Raw genomic sequence first — 17,566 nt, 5'->3', positions numbered from 1 at the left:
TGGTATATATAAATGATGGCTTAGTAGTAACCAGATTTATTCAATATTGCCAGTTAATATTGCTCACCGCATTCTGGCACATGAACTGAATTAATTAATAAGTACTTTGTAAGGAAATTCGCCAATTTCATCTTACCATTACAAAAGAAGGGAAATTATCTATCCACATTCTTCATACAACCTTAACTTCTTTTTCTCCGTGGATTAAAATGCCTCTCTGGAACCAAGAACATAATCCAGGGCTTTAGACAGCTGAATGGTTTGTATTAAATAATTAGATTCATGTTTGCCTGCTCTCAACTGCTATTTTCCTAATGGTTTAAAATAGAATTTGACATTATGGGCTGATTTTAAATGTAGTTTTCAAATTTTAATGTACTTTTCAACTCTTTTATATGTGGAAGGCAGCCTTAAGGTTTGCAACAGAAATAGCTCCGCAATAGATCATGGAATTACATTCTTAGATAAGGCTTAGATAATGGGTGGATTTTGTGTATGTGTGGCCAAGGGAAGAAAAAAAATATTTTAGCCTCCAAGCAACAGTATCTGAAGAGGGAGAGGTCAGATCTGCAATATGGTGGGAAATCAAAGTTCAATTTTTTTACATATAGTTTGGAAAATGAAGGGCTTGGAACACAGCTCTGCATCTACCCTCTTGTGAATTTGGACTCTTACACAAATAAATGCTTCTATCTCTGGGAACAACAGCAGCATGGAGCTGCACCGTTAGGTAGAAATGAAACGTTTGCATGTTTTATGTGTGCTTTATGTTTTATGTGAAAATCATGCCATCGACATCTAGCAATTATCCAGTCAATTTCAATGATGTTGAAATTGACTGATATTTCAGGTAGGGCCATTGGAAGTTTATGAGCAACAGATTTGCATTGCTATTGACCACATTCAATTGATCTGGTGACATTATGCTCAGCAAAAGGCAGCGTCAAATTACATGGATTTTGATAGCAATTCTTCATTAGACATCCCACCCCAGTGAGTCCTGAAAACTTAGTAGCTAGGATAAGAAGCTCCTAGCAGTAAGCACTATGAAAAAAGATTAAAAGCTCCTAGGTATTAGCAATTGGACTATAAATAGCAAATGAAAATAAGAGGAATAATAATAACAATAACAGTAACAACAACAACAACAACAACCCTACTTGGAACAACTTATATCCTCCGATGTTACCTTAACAGTTCCTAGGTCCTTGGTTAAGACTCAAGCTGTTGAGCTATCAACCAGCCCCAAAGTCTGTGAATCTCACCAAAGATTAACTACATCATCATCATCATCATCATCATCATCATCATCATCATCATCATTATCATCATCATCATCATCGTAATATTTCCAAAAACTGCTAACAAATTGGATAGCCATTTGTCTGAAACAGTATAGGGTGAAACAGTACAGCATGACATAGTAGCAACATAGATACATTGGAATATCTGCAAGAAATACCATTTGCATGCAAGCAAGAATTGGTGGGACGACAAATAGCAATAGCAGTAGACTTATATACCGCTTCATAGGCCTTTCAGGCCTCTCTAAGCGGTTTACAGAGAGTCAGCATATTGCCCCCAACAATCTGGGTCCTCATTTTACCCACCTCGGAAGGATGGAAGGCTGAGTCAACCCTGAGCCGGTGAGATTTGAACCGCTGACCTGCTGATCTAGCAGTAGCCTGCAGTGCTGCTTTTAACCACTGCGCCACCTTTGTCTACAAAGTAGACAAAGTAATAGAAAAGGAAGATGTTAAATTGTTCTGGGACACCTGAATTCAAACAAACAAACACCTGCCACATAACATTCTAGACTTAACAATTGTCAATAAGAAAGATTTTTTAAAAATCTGGTAATGGACATTGCAGTCCTGGAGACAGCAGAAGAGAAAAGAAAGAACAGAAGAGAATCACAAAATATAAAAGCCTGCAAATACAAGTAGAATGACCATGGCAAAACAAAGCAAAGATAGTGTCCATTTGTTATACGTTTCTTGGGTGCAAGCCCAAAGCATTCAGAGCACCGTCTGAACACTACTAACATTGAGAAAACCACCAACAGTCCATTGTAAAAGGTAGCTTTACTTGGAACAGTTTACATCTTGTGATGATACTTTAACATCATCAAACCACAACATCTGCCTAACCCAAGTCTTTGGGAAGGACTCAGCAAGTGGATAAAAATTTCAAATCCAGTGTCATCTGCCTGACTGTGCTACCAACCTTCTAATACTAATTTATTAAACTCTGAACACCTGTCAAAATGGTGCTTTTAAACTTGACATTTCTAATCAGGAGTTAATAGTTGCAAGGTCATGTTTGCAGATGACACCAAATTATTTAGAATGGTTTGTGATTAAAAGCAAAATGCAAATCCTGAGATATGAAAGACTGGAAGGTTGAATTTTATGAAAAACACTTAAAAGAAATTAGATATGTTTAGTGTAACAAAGCGAGGACTAAGAAAAGATACAACAGCAGCTTTATTGATTTATCTATACATCTATATATCTGTCATCATCTATCTATCAAATTTCTACACTGCCCATATCTTCTAAATTACTCTGGATGGTTTACAATAAAAAAAGTTTTCAGATATTTTGAGGGCTTTCACAGGGGACTGTTGATTCATTTTCCATAGCTCTGAGGATAGAACAAGAACCAATACAGAGAAGCATTACAAATGTAACATGATGGCCAATGTCTCCAAAAACTGCTAAAGGGGATTGTACCAAGGTATGTAGAATAATGCTAGGAATAAATGCACATTGCACCCAGAACCAAGTGCAATTTGCCTTTCAATAGGAGTTGCAGGGATACCCGAGCACTACTGCACTTCTGCCATACTTATGAGTTTCTTATGAGTTTCTTAGAGGTATTTAGTTGGCTATGAGTGAAAGAAGAGGGCCTGTAGCAGGGATGTGGGGTGCGAGGTGGGGTTCAAAAAAATCCAGCCTTTGGCTGCAACGATAAATTCTTGAATGTTTCCCATAGCAACAACTTTCTGAATGGATCAATCTCATGTTTTCAAGATTCCAATATTCCTCTGATCCAAGAAATGTCTGCCATTTTTGCTTCAATTTACCGTAAGTACATGTGCTACTCGGAGACATTAAAAAACAAGACATGGTTTTCTTTTTTGTGATATCAAAGTCTTAGAAGGCTATAAGATCTTCCATGAGATGTCATTCATCAAAGCTAAACAATATTATGCAAATTTGATCATCTATGAAAACTATAACAACAATGATCAAACAGATTACAGTAAAGTGATATTGCTTACCTCATCTACATTCTCAAAGGCATTGATGATGTCATAAGGTAAACATGACAAAAGGTCTATCACAAACCAGGTTTTCAGGTAATTCATCCTGATGAGTTTGGGATCAGATATTACCTCTCCACCAGGTCCAACAAAGGTAGTATGAAAATTCAAAACTATGTCCACCAGAAAAATAACATCTACCACACTATCCAGGACCAACCAAGCAATGTTGTTCTGCTTTGTTTTGAAGGAAACGTTGTAGGGAACCATAATGGCTGTGTAGAAGGTGAGAATTAAGATGACCCAGTCCCAAGTGGTCTTAAAAGCACAGTAGTGTAAAATTATATGTGGCGGAGTCTTTGGGGCCTCTTGCTTATATTGTGGAAGGATATCAGATCCCAGCTGGAGAACCTTTGACAAAAGAGACACAGATATTAGGACAATGCAATGACAGGCAAACTCATGCACTGCAGAACAGATAAAACAAATTAGAGATGAATTAAAATGAAATCATTCTAAGCTTACTCATACTCGACTCTAGCGGGGCAGACATTTTTTGACATTCTTCATTACACCTATGCAGCACCACTACTCCATGATTTATATTGGTTCAGAGTAGGCTTCCCAGTACAATTCAAGGTGCCATTCATCACCTAAATAGCTCTCCATCACCTAGGCTACTTGTTTGGCTGTCTTCTTCCAACTGTTTCTACTTACCCCAACAGATTTAATAGAGAGGACATGTATTAATGATAGTTCAGGACATCTTGAGTGTTATTGTCAGGGGTGGGATTCAGGTGAATCGGTAGCTCCGAATATCAGCTGGGAGCGAACTGGTTCACTCCGACCTTCGGTTGGGCCCACCTGCCCCTGCGCTATACTCACCTTTGTTCCCTTTTCTGAAGCCCAGCTGAGCGGTACATCAGAGCTGATTGCTGTGTCTCAGCTGTTTTGCACCGGGGCTGCAGTAGAGGGTAAGTTTTCAAATGCACTGTGTGGGCGCAGAGCGAAGTACATGCTCGGTGAACCGATTGTTAAACCGGTAGGACCCCACCCCTGGTTATTATGATGTTCTTGTTCCATTCTCCCCAACTTTCCATTGTCTCCTTCCTTAAGCCCTTTGTACCACAGGATCTTTTATGGTACTAGATCCCATAATCATAAAAGGTAACACTTTTCCTTTTATGTTTCAATGAAATCTTACTTCAGCTAATCGAGAGTGTTTATGGATCACCTCAGCTTTGTTCATGGGAGTTAGCTGCTGTAGAACACTCCGGCTGTTTGTCAGAGCTCGCGTCAAACGGGCAAACTTTGTCCAGCCTGAGGAAAGGAGGAAAAAAAGGTTTGGGGCCATGAATGACCATGACTCACCTATCATTTAGGAAACAAAAAAGCAAAGCAGTTTACAATGTTGATGATGTTATTCCAGTATTGTTCATGCTGTTCTACACAGAATATTTAGGGCTATAATTAGATAATTACAGTTACTGTTTGGTGACAATTAAAATATTTGTGAAGTGACAAAAGATATATTATTCAAATTCAGTTCAGAACAATTTGGTATCATTGAAATGCAGAACTAGTCGAATAGTAGTTTGTGACAATATATCCAACATTTTTCTTCGGCTTATGATTATATAAGAAATAGAATAGAATAGAGCTGGAAGGGACCTTGGAGGTCTTCTAGTCCAGTCTCCTGATCAAAAAGGAGACCTTTTGCCCATGATGGTGAACCTATGGGAAATGTGCCACAGGTGGCACACGGAGCCATTTGTTAGGGCATGCGAGGTGTTGCCCTGTCAGCTCCAGCGTGCATGAGCACACTAGCCAGCTGACTTCAGTCTTCTTTTTCAGCAGCTTTTTGCCTTCGGAGGGTGAAAAACGGCCCTACAGGCAAACTGGAAGTCACCATTCCCAAACTTCCAGGTTGCCCAAGAACCATTTTTCACCCTCCAGAGGCTTCAGGGAAGCCTCCTGAAGCCTCCAGGGAGCCTCTGGGGTGGCAAAGGACACTGTATTCGCCTTCCCCGGGTTCCTAGAAAGTTTCTGGAGCCTGGGGAGGGCAAAAAAAGCATTTCAAAAGTGGGGGAGGGTGGGGGTCGCATACACATGAGCGCGGGGGTCGTACGCATAGCATTATGGGTGTGGGCATGCCCGTGCACAACCCACCTGTGCTCCCCCTGCTTTTGGCACCTGATCCAAAAAAGGTTAGTCATCACTGCCTTTGCCATCTCAGACAAAGTGGCTTTCCACTCTCTTCTTAAAAACTTCCAGTGATGAAGCGCCCACAATTTCCAAAATTATTTTCATTAAACTAAAATTACCCTTTTTTTGGGGGGGGGACCCTCAAAATTTCACTGGACCTACAGGCATAAAATATAAACATACAACTGGATCTAGTTAGTTAAGCTCCAGTTTGTTCAGTCTGGACTGAATACAAAGGCTTGCCACTTTCACATATTTCCAACAGTAACCATGCCAAGAACATTCCAGTAGCCTTTTTGATCTAATCCAGCCACCTTTTCCATTGTCTTCCAAAGCACCAGAAGGCAAGAAAAGAAACAATGGATGGAAACTAATCAAGGAGAGAGAAGCAAGCTAGACCTAAGCAGACATTTCCTAACAATGAGAGAAATCAACCAATGGAATGGCTTGCCTCCAGAGGCTGCAGGTGCTCCATCACTAGAGGCTTTCAAAAAGAGACTGGACAGCCATTTTTCTGGTATAGGGTCTCCTGCTCCAGCAGAGGGTTGGACTCGAAGACCTCCAAGGTCCCATCCAACTCTGTTAATCTATGTTCTATTTCTTCCAACTTTGTCAAGTATGATAATTTTTTTTCTATTCAATAATCTACTTTGATGACAGGCCCCAAGATGTGAGCTTTTCCTTGCTGATCATCACCTCAAGGGAGCAATCTTCCTTTATTTACTCCAGCACTAATTGCTGGAGTAAATATTAAATTTCTCCAGTTTACTGTTTCTGCATCCATAATTCAGTAACATTTATCTTTTTTTCTGCATGATTTTTGTTAGTGGCACACATGCCATAGATTCGCCATCCCGAATCTAGGTGGTGTACAAGATAAAAACAAAGAATTCCACTAAACTAAACTAAAAAGAAATAAAACCATTCTGTGACTCAGTAAAGCCATGAAACTGCCAATCACATACACCAGTACCAGAACCCCATGCTAACTTCCCAACTTTTTGATCTAAGAGCCAAATCCTCACAGCTTTGCAAAAAGCCAATAAAGCCAGTTAAGTTAGGGTTGTCTATCATTCAGGAGGGAGGCTGTCCTATAAAGCAAACACTTAAAAGAGGAGGCATGATTCCAAGGATCTGCAAAACATCACTGTTTTATTGAGGGTACTTGGAGCATGCACATTCTGCCAGATCTGGTGAGTAGACAGAAACCATTGGGGAGAAAGACCCTTGCCACACCTTGAATTGCACCCAGACGCCTAATGGAAACTTGTGCAGTTCACACAACAATAATGCCCTCCATGGGGGTATATAGAGGTCAGTGGTGGGTTTCAAAAAATTTTGGAACCTACCCTGTGGGTGTGGCCTCCTTTGTGGGAGTGGCTTGCCGGCCATGTGACCTGGTGGGAGTGGCTTGCCGGCCATGTGTTTTCTCTCTCTCTCTCTCTCTCTCTCTCTTTCCTTGCTTTTGTCTCTCTGTCCCTTTTTTCTTTTTTTCTTTCATCTCTCTCTCTCTTGTTCTTTCTTTTTTCTTTTTTTTATTTCTTCCTTTCTTTCTCTCTCTCTGAATCTCTCTCTGTGTGTGTGTGTGTGTGTGTGTGTGTGTGTGTGTGTGTGTGTGTGTGTGTGTGGCAGTGGTGGGTTTCAAAATTTTTTGCAACTTCTTCTGTAGGTGTGGCCTGTTTTCCGGGTCCACTGGTGGAACCTCTACTAACCGGCTCGGTAGATTTGACTAACCGGTTCTACCGAATAGGTGCGAACTGGTAGGAACCCACCTCTGATAGAGGTGCATCCAGAACTATGAGTGCCGCTGTATTCTGGATGAGCTAAAGCTTCTGAATGGTCTTCAAGACCAGCCCCAAGTAGAACACATAACAGTTGATGTAAAATACTGTTATAAAGTCTTTATTTAGAAATACTTCCTTTCCTCGAATCAGCCTTGCATTATAGGAACAAGAAGATAACCAGTAATTCCAGCACAATGCTATATGCCATCTATGACTCCTCCATTTGTCTGAATTATCTCGGCTTAGTCAGCTATTTTGAATTTTTGATGACAGATGGTCGGTCAGTCAAGATTTATTCCCATAAGTTTAGATCATTAATCTGCATAGTGATCAGATTAAAGCTTTCAACATTTTATTCCGTGCTGTTAGTATAAGGAATGACAGAATACGCCTTCATTTTGCCTCTTTTCTTTAATCTTTCAGTGCTTAGGCAATGATTCTGTTTAAGTTGACATATTGAAGAAAACAATTCCTATTATGTATCTGCATGAAAAATGCAGCACTAAGTCTGCAGTCTACCAATGTAGTAATGCTACTACTAATAGATCCCAAAATCCATTTTCAACATGAAAAGCATCCACTGGGCACTGGAGATCAGTAACAACAGCATTTTCAAGTATTACTGCCAGATTTTTATTAGACAAAGATGAAACCAGCAGATAAGTTACATAACTGATGTGTAATCAAACCAAGTACAGATAATAATAGGCATGTAAAACCTAATAGATAATACTGCATTGCATTGAATATAGCTGGATATCCATCCATCCGTCCTGCATATCTCCCCCCCCCTCCCCATATCTGTGTTCATTGTATTTTGGATGAGCTTATATACTGAACCTATATGGCATATCTGGTTTTAGCTGTGTGCAATTCATGTACCTAATCACTGTGGTTTTCAACGTCTATGGAGATTCTCAGTCGTTCAGGTCATGGTGCTTTTTCAAGAGGCAACTGGACTTTCTGGTTTTTCTTTGAAGACATTTCGCTTCTCATCCAAGAAGCTTTTTCAGCTCTGACTGGATGGTGGGGAATGGAAGGTTTTAAACCATTCTTTACAACTTAATGGAAAATGACATTTTAACCAGTGTCAGCATGTTGACTCCACGTTCACTTGTGGAATCAAACATAGAACTTTTGGACACAACCCACTATAATAACTATGGCGATTCTTAGTGAAAAATTGGACACGGAGAAACAAGTGAAAGATATCAGCATGCTCAGGAAAACCCTACAGTTTTCAGTAAAGATGTACTAGGTATGTGTGAAAATGAATGAGTGAGCAAATGAGTGGGTAAGTTAATGAATAAGTGAATGAAAGAATGTACTGTGTCTCTGAATTTATCTTCAAATCTCAAAGAGAAGATCTATGGAGATGTTCAGTTATCCAAAGGTGCTTTTTCAAGAGACAACTGGACTTTCTGGTTTGTCTTTGAAGATGTTTTGCTTCTCATCCAAGAGGCTTCTTCAGCTCTGACTGGATCCTTCCATTCCCCACCATCCAGTCGGTGCTAAAGAAGCTTTTTGAATGGGAAGCAAAATGTCTTCAAAGAAAAAAACAGAAAGTCCAGTTCCCTCTTGAAAAAGCACCTTTGGGACTCAAAGAGAATGGGGCAAGTCTTGGTATACTGACACTGAGAAGTATGTTGAGAAAAATGGCATGGCATGTTGGCAAAGAACATTTATGTTTAAGATTTTTTTAAAATCCTGCCTCTATTATTTTCATAAATAACTCAAGGTGGAGAACATACCTAATACTCCTTCCTCTTCCTATTTTCCCCACAACAACAACCCTGTGAGGTGTGTTTGGCTGAGAATGGCCCAAGATTACCCAGTTGGCTTTCACGACTAAGACAGGACTATGAGCCAAGGTGGCGCAGTGGTTAAATGCAGCACTGCAGGCTACTGCTAGATCAGCAGTTCAGCGGTTCAAATCTCACCGGCTCAGGGTTGACTCAGCCTTCCATCCTTCCGAGGTGGGTAAAATGAGGACCCAGATTGTTGGGGGCAATATGCTGACTCTCTGTAAACCGCTTAGAGAGGGCTGAAAGCCCTATGAAGTGGTATATAAGTCTACTGCTATTGCTATTGCTATTGCTATTGCTATAATTCTCACTTTCCTGGTTTCTAGCCTGGTGCTTAAACCACTAGACCAATGACATCTAAACTTTTTGTTGCTGCGTGCCAAAAGTATGTGCACCCATAATGCAATGGGCATGTGACACCTCCCTCACTGCTCCGCGCATGCGTGTGTGACCCCTTTATACATTCCATCCCACAGAGGGGTGCATGCACCCCATGCACGCACCCCTCTGTGCTCCCCTGCCTCCATGCATGTGCACGCATCTCCCGCATGCGCCCCCCCCCAGCGCTTGTACGGCAGAGATCCAAAAACCAGCTGGCCAGCGGGAGGCGCATGCGCATGTGCAGTGGAGCTGAGCTGGGTCGACAGCTTGTGTGCCTGCAGAGAGGGCTCTGCCATAGGTTCGCCATCACGCCACTAGACCAAACACAGCTAGCTGGACAGATCCTGCAGAATTGTCTTATTGGGAGGTGAAAATGCACTACAACATTTTGTTGCAGGTCCAACTTGTTTCTGATGGAGATTAAATGGAAGGTTATTGCAGAAAGAAATGGGAATGGAAGATTGCAAAAAGAATTTGAAATAATTTTTGAGAATAATCTTAATATAGACACAGATAAAAGAATGGGTTAGAATGCAAGTAAAGCTTTTAGGACATTTTATACAGCATAATAGCAAGCTCAAAAAAAAGAGAAAGAGAAAACATAAGCAATGTTAGATGAAAGAAAAACGAAAGAAGAAAAGTATTTAATAACAAAAAGCAGGTAATGGATAGCAATTTAAGTTGTTAGAACAAGAGCATGGTGAATATAAGATGAAATCAGGAGCACAATTGACTACAGAGGGATTTAATTTTCATGGTTTTGTATAATGGATTAATAGAAAGATTCAAGGCAGATAACAGGAAATTTGGAATTGAGCAACAAAAGACAGAATTTTGAAGATGAATTATGTGCAAACGATGAACATGTAATTGCCCAAACTTGCCAATCCTTGCTGAAATTTGAAGTGAAGGATGCACAAGTGAAAGAATGTATGATAAAATAGGCTAAGAATTTTGACATAGCATATTGTTGGAACAATTGGAAAAGTGGTTGAAAGGACTGGAATTCATATTGTTATATAATTCAAAAAAGAATTTCTACAAAATAATGTAACATTGGTATATGACTCCTAAAAAATTATCCAGAATGTGAATGTGTACTTCAAATTTATGCTGGAAATGTGGGCAGCATGAAGGGTCATTTTATCATGTCTGGACTTTAAAAAAAAACCCAGAAAATCTTGGGTTCAAATACTTACATTGATTCAAAGAATGTTAAAGACTAAGATTCAACTGAAAACAGATTTGTTCTCTTGGGCACTAATGACAGACAACTAGAAAAGAGCTTCAGAAGACCATGTTTCTATATGATCACTATTATGAGACTACTATATACGCACAAAAATGAAAAGACTGTTAAAATTCACAATGGGGGAAATGTTAATGAAGATGATGGAACTAGTAGAAAATGCACTTGTTTGTTTGGAGAACAATTCAACAATTACACTTATTAGTGATTGGAAATCACTTCTGGATTTCTTGCTGGAGAAAAAGAATTGATTTCTGATTTATGGGTTTGAATATTAAAAAGAGTAGCTTACAGAAGAAGAAAAGTATAATGTATCCTTGGAGAAGGTAAAATATAAATGCATTTATAACTACTGGAAAAAGAAATTGAAAGCCACTTCTTTATAAACTGTTTTCTTTCCTTTCCCTTTCAGCCTTTCCTTTTTTTTTCTATTTTCTTTCTTAGTTACTAATTTTCAACGTTCTTTTCTTATATTTTTATTGTTTTTAATCTGGTTGAAAACATATATATATATATATATATATATATATATATATATATATATATATATATGTATGTATGTATGTATGTATGTATGTATGTATGTATGTATGTACGCACGTACGTACGTATGTATGTATGTATGTATAGCTGATAACGGATAAGAGCCTGTGGCCTAATGGCTAAGATGTCTGCCTAGTATGTAATATAGCCCAGGTTCAAATCCCAGTAAGGGTATGGCTAGCTGATGAGAGCTAAATAGCTTGAAATAGATCTATACTAGTCTCCCTTTATTTATTTATCAGCACAAATACAACAACATATGTGTGTGTGTGTGTTGTGTGTGTGTGGTCTAATTAAAAGTATACATCTTTGTTAAGGGATTCAAATTAGTTTAATTAAGTAAACCAACCGATCCATCCAATAAAAATTAGATACTGTTGAAGCATATTCTGTTCTCCACACTCAAAACACTAAACTAAGTGGTCTTCCTCTGTTCAACTGCTATTGAATAGTAGCAGCTGCTAGCCCCAAGGCGCTTCCATCTCAGTGGTAGAAAGCTGTTGGCATGGTTAATATGTTCAAGCCGAAAGAAACATTCCCTCATTTAACATTTTAGCTGCTCAAATTCATTGTTCCAGACCTTTTGCAGGAAGATGCTCAGGAGGTGGCATCAACTTGACCTCGTTTTGACAAGCAGATGCAGAAGCAGGGACTCACCCTAGCCTTGAAGGGGAAAATCTCTCTCCCCCTCTTTCTCCGCTCTTTCTTCCAGTCAGAAGCCAATTGTGCTCATTTATACACTCTTTCGAATCAATGAGCCATTCTGGAATTCATTTCTTGTGCAGTGGTTTGGCAGGACATAGAGGGAAAGGTTATATTCCCAGCCTTTCTTGTTCATTTAGGCTAATGAAAGTAAAATATTGTGCATGACAAAATTTGATAAAGCAATCTTGCCATTATGTCATCCTGACTTTACCATAGAATGGACAACCTGGAACTGTGCCGCCTACGGTCTGACCTAAGCATAGTACACAAAATTGTCTGCTACAACATCCTACCTGCCAACGACTACTTCAGCTTCAACCTCAATAATAGATGGGCAAACAATAGATACAAAGTCAAGGTAAACCGCTCCAATCTTGATTGCAGAAAACATGACTTCAGCAACAGAGTGGTCAATGCCTGGAATGCTCTACCTGGCTCCATTGTTACATCCTCAAGCCTCCACAGCTTCAGCCTCAAACTGTCTACCGTGGACCTCACCCCATTCCTAGAAGTTCTGTAAAGAGGGTGTGCATAAGAGCATCAGTGTGCCTACTGTACTGTCCCTGTCCCCACTGTCCCCATTTATTTATATTCATTTCCTTTGTTCATATCCATGTTTATGCTTATACCTATAGCCAAGGTGGCGCAGTGGTTAAATAGCCAAGCCTATAGCCAAGGTGGCGCAGTGGTTAAATGCAGCACTGCAGGCTACTGCTAGATCAGCAGGTCAGCGGTTCAAATCTCACCGGCTCAGGGTTGACTCAGCCTTCCATCCTTCCGAGGTGGGTAAAATGAGGACCCAGATTGTTGGGGGCAATATGCTGACTCTCTGTAAACCGCTTAGAGAGGCCTGAAAGGCCTATGAAGCGGTATATAAGTCTACTGCTATTGCTATTGCTATTGCTATTATCTTGTACATGTATGACAAACTAAATAAATTAAAATAAATAAAATAAAATAAAATAAAATAAAATAAAATAAAATAAAATAAAATAATAAAATAAAATAAAATAAAATAAAATAAAATAAAATAAAATAAAATAAAATAAAATAAAATAATAAAATACATACATACATACATACATACATACATACATACATACATACAATCATAAGGTTGGAAGAGGCATGGATGTTCTCATAGTTCAACCATACCATTCAGAACATACCATCCAGGGCAAATGGCAATCCAACTTTTGCATGAAAACCTCCAGTGAGATAGCAACTATCACTCAAGAAGGCTGTTCCATTAACCTCAGGCGCTATGGAGAAGATAAGACATGCCCTTCCCTTGGTTTCTTCTCTGAATATCCTGTTTATGAAGTATGAGCAAAAAGTTTGAACAGCTTTAACCCAGCACAAAGAAAACCAGCCTGGTTTCCTTTTATTTACTTTAGTGCTTCAGGAACCATCTATTATTTTCTGATGAATCGGACAGCCCTGAAATTATATCCTTTTTTCTAGGCAATAACCTCAGGCCTTCCGATCAGAAATATTGTCAGATGGCCTGATAATATCAAGGCAGAAAAGTTAATCTGTTAAAAGACAAAAAAGCAACAGCAACCCAAGAATGATTTCCCTATTTTGAATTCCCCTCATACTCCTATTTATTGGATTACATGCTATAACAGAGAACAAATTCTGGGCTCAGTTGCTTTTTTCTCAACACTGATTTTTCACAAACATTAAGATTATATTCAAATATTCCAAAATGAAATGCCTTTTCAATGACAGCGCATGGACAGTTTATGGATGCAAATGGGAATCAGGAAAATAAGAAATCTGTTGAAGAAAAAATAAAGCTACTATATACTCACGTTTAACTGAAACAAAATATTGTGAACTTTTATAAATTATTTTCCTTCTTCCAAAATAATGTTAACCCTTCACATTGACAGCTATCCAAAGGAAATTAGGATGGAAAGAAACTTTGGGAAAGGGGTTTTCCAAGTTACACCTGTATCCATGAAAAGATCCATGGCCATAGATCTACCACATACAGGGTCCACACTTTTGGAATATCCCAATTGGGTTATAAAGGATAATACAGTACATGGGGAAGAAATAATTCACCTCCTAGTCTGTGTGATATGAAATGTTCAAAGTAGCACAAACTTCAGTTAAGTTAAGCAAACTAAATATTACTTGTATTTATCCAGGATTGGTAAGTGAGTTTAGACTATTTTGAGGATGTTCATTCTATGGGTTCCAGGAACTGAAATCACATTGAATTAAATTACATTCCCTTTAAAATTACGGTACTTTCAAAATAGTACATATAAATAAATTTTACATGAAAAAACATTGGATCATATATGGCAATATTTTTTTTCAAACAAAAACGAAAATCCTGAAACTCTGGTATTCTAAACAAAGTAAGATGTACAATGGAAAAAGTAAATTTCAAGAGCTTTAGAAAAATATGCACCATGAGAATATTTGTTTCAAAAGTTCAGTCTGATGGCTAATTGTATTGTCACTTTTTCCAAATTAATCCAATGATCTAAACTGAATCAGTTCAGTTTGGCTGTTGAGTGTGATGAACTGAAGCAATGTTGAATTGAACTGAAGATTTCTGATCACCGCTAGAAAAACTATTTGTATTTTTTCTCAAAGATGTTCAGAAGCCCAGGACAGACTGTGGCATTTGCTTTTGGTAAATTTCAGCACAAGCCTTTTGATTAAGTCTCAAAACAAGCCAAACATAAAAAGCCCTTGTAGCAAAGTCATGTATCAGACCATGCATCTTGTCATTATACACAGCGATAAACTATTCTTGACTGTACTGTCTCATTCTGACTACATTCTGACTGTCTCATTCTGACTATCAGATCAGATCGCATAGAGTTGGCCTCCTCCGTATTCCATCCGCCAGTCAGTGCCGACTGGCGACTACTCGGAGGAGAGCCTTCTCTGTTGCGGCTCCGACACTATGGAACAATCTCCCCGTGGAGATTCGTACCCTCACCACCGTCCAGGCCTTCCGCACAGCCCTCAAGAACTGGCTAACCCGTCAGGCCTGGGGATAATCTTATTTCGCCCCTCCCGAATGCTGAGTGAATGTTGAGTTTTATTGTCTAATTTACTTTGTGCACATTTCTTTTTTCGTATTGTCCTACACTCCCCTTCCTTTTTTGATTGTAAGCCGCCCTGAGTCCCCTCAGGGAAAAGGGCGGCCTATAAATAAATAAAACAAAACAATAAATAAAACAAACAAACAAAACAGACTACATCTATCCCTTTGGCTTCCTATCTTCCTCTAATCTGGAGCCCTTACAACAAGACCAATGCCTGACATAGGACTCCCATGTTTATATAGAAATAGTAGTATGGGTAGGAAGAGAAGGTGTCCAAATTGAGCCAGACCTGTAGTTTGAGAAATTAAATATTCAATTTTCTCAGTCTATATTTTCTTACTCCAGGACTCCTAGGGTATATTGTATCCCATCCCCTTGTATTTATTTTCATTGTGTTCCTTTGTCATTTTTATTTTTATTCTTCTATTATTTTATTTCTGTTTACACACTTTTCATTTTTCTTCCTTTTTGTTATTGTAAGCCACTTAAAGCAGTCCTACAGAAAAATAGGTAGCAAATAAATTTAACAAAATAAACAAAGTAAATCATTTCTTCCTCTTTTGGCTAACAAAAGTATGACAGGGAGGGTGGGAAAAGATTAGGTAGATCAAAAATTTGAGAAGCAGGTGCACTCTGAATTCAAATTCAGAAACCCCTCTTTTGCAACTGCAAGCTATTATGCACCTCCCCTCTCCCCCCAATACACACACACACAGACACACACACACACACACACACACACAGAGGCACTCTCAGGGTAAACAAACTGCAAATAAACAAACATCACTCTGAGCTATAAACCAGTTCTGTATTTTTATAGCAATAGCAGTAGACTTATATACCGCTTCATAGGCCTTTCAGGCCTCTCTAAGCGGTTTACAGAGAGTCAGCATATTGCCCCCAACAATCTGGGTCCTCATTTTACCCACCTCGGAAGGATGGAAGGCTGAGTCAACCCTGAGCCGGTGAGATTTGAACCGCTGACCTGCTGATCTAGCAGTAGCCTGCAGTGCTGCTTTTAACCACTGCGCCACCTTGGCTATTTGCTTTGGACATCAAACTCTCTCCTTCAGATCAGATTTATTAACCAAACAACCAGCTTTCTAATAATGGATAACATTAAGTATGTCGGAAGTGGGGAAATCTGTTCTGAGCCAAAGACAGTGCCGCATTTTTGTATAGGAGAGAATCAACTTTGTGGTGTTCATTCTAAGACACTCTAAAATGGAGGTGAAGACCAACAGATACCCAGATGTTGCTGAAAATCTTTGGCAACCTGACTAGTAGTGGTGGATGAGTTTGAAAGAGTCTCATTTCTCTCTATAATAAACTAAGGTTGCAAGCTCCCTGTCACAAATGGAAGACTGAAGCTGGAACATAACATTTTGCATCAGCTACTAATTTGTAATGCAGAAGACTAGCCTTTCTGTGGTCCAAAGAAACAGACTGAGATAAGTGGGGAATTGAGCCAATGCTTCCAACATCTGGAGCAGCAGCCACCTTATACGTTTCAACATCTCTCTGTTGGGAAGTGTGAACTTCAGTTTCTCTCTGTTCTAAGGCAGTGCCTTAAAAATTGCTTTGCTATTTTCAAGGCTGATACACCAAGTTTCTTCTTATTGCCTTATTATTAGCAGGTTTGCTTTGCCAAAAGGCAGTCGTGACTTATTCTCTTCATAATAAAACATTAGCATAGGTCTATTGAGTTGCAATTAACTTCTTTGTCATGGCTTGTCTCATTTTTGAGTGAGGAAAATAATGAAAGCATTTAAATCAATGTGTCAGAGTTGCATTTGCAATCATAATCAGTAGCAAAAATGCTTAGGTTAAAAATGAAATACAGGATCTAAAGACTCTATAATTTGCCTATTGATCTTTGTCCATGCGAGTGTAAGTGACACCACAGACATGAAATAAGTCACTCTGCTCATCTTCCAATCCATCATACAACAATTAACAGAAATGTAAACACACCAGTAGGTATACCGGTGGAAGTAAAGCACAGTTAGATCATGCAAGCTTAGATAGGAACAGCTAGAAAGCAGCAATTGCAACAGGAAGAAAACAAGAATAATAATAGGGAAAATAATCCAAACTTTTAAAAATCTTACAAGCGTTATAAATACATAATATCTGTCTTGTTTAATCAAAGCAAGGATTCAGCTCACTTAATGCTCTGTTTCCAAATGTGAGTGAGTGTGTGTGTGTGTGTGTGTGTGTGTGTGTGTGTGTGAATTCAAGTCGGTTTTTGACTCCTAATACCTGCCAGACAAGTCCCTATAGTTTTCATGGCAATGTTTTTCAGTATTGGCTTGCCATTTCCTCCTTGGTCTTAAGACCAACTAGCCTTGTAAGTAAGGAGGGATTAGAATTCACAGTCTCCCAGTTTCCAGCATTCACTATTGTGCCAGTGGTAGGATTCAAATAATTTAACAACCAGTTCTCTGTGCTAATGATTTCTTCCAACAACCAGTTCACCAAACTGCTCAGAAAGTTAACAACCGGTTCTCCCGAAGTGGTGCGAATTAGCTGAATCCCACCACTGTATT

The 17,566-nt window shown here is 39.1% G+C and overlaps 1 protein-coding gene across 2 annotated transcripts in view; it reads right to left on the bottom strand.

The window, feature by feature from the left end:
* Positions 1-17,566, bottom strand: part of KCNH5 (potassium voltage-gated channel subfamily H member 5) — a 212,081-nt gene that overhangs the window by 153,729 nt on the left and 40,786 nt on the right. The window contains exons 5-6 of one of the 2 annotated variants that reach the window (XM_014063810.2): positions 4,473-4,588; positions 3,287-3,679 (exon numbers count right to left, since the gene is read on the bottom strand). In XM_014063810.2, the coding sequence (XP_013919285.1) occupies positions 3,287-3,679; positions 4,473-4,588 (509 nt within the window). The remainder of the gene's footprint in view (positions 1-3,286; positions 3,680-4,472; positions 4,589-17,566) is intronic. The other variant, XM_087727455.1, reaches the window with a different exon arrangement.

This window comes from Thamnophis sirtalis, unplaced genomic scaffold (genome assembly GCF_051295495.1).
Source record: "Thamnophis sirtalis isolate CommonGarterSnake01/CBP01778 unplaced genomic scaffold, rThaSir2_p1.2 scaffold_1, whole genome shotgun sequence".
Taxonomy (NCBI): Eukaryota; Metazoa; Chordata; class Lepidosauria; order Squamata; family Natricidae; genus Thamnophis; species Thamnophis sirtalis.
The sequence above is the reverse complement of the archived record's forward strand: the minus strand, read 5'-3'. Positions and strand labels throughout refer to the sequence as shown.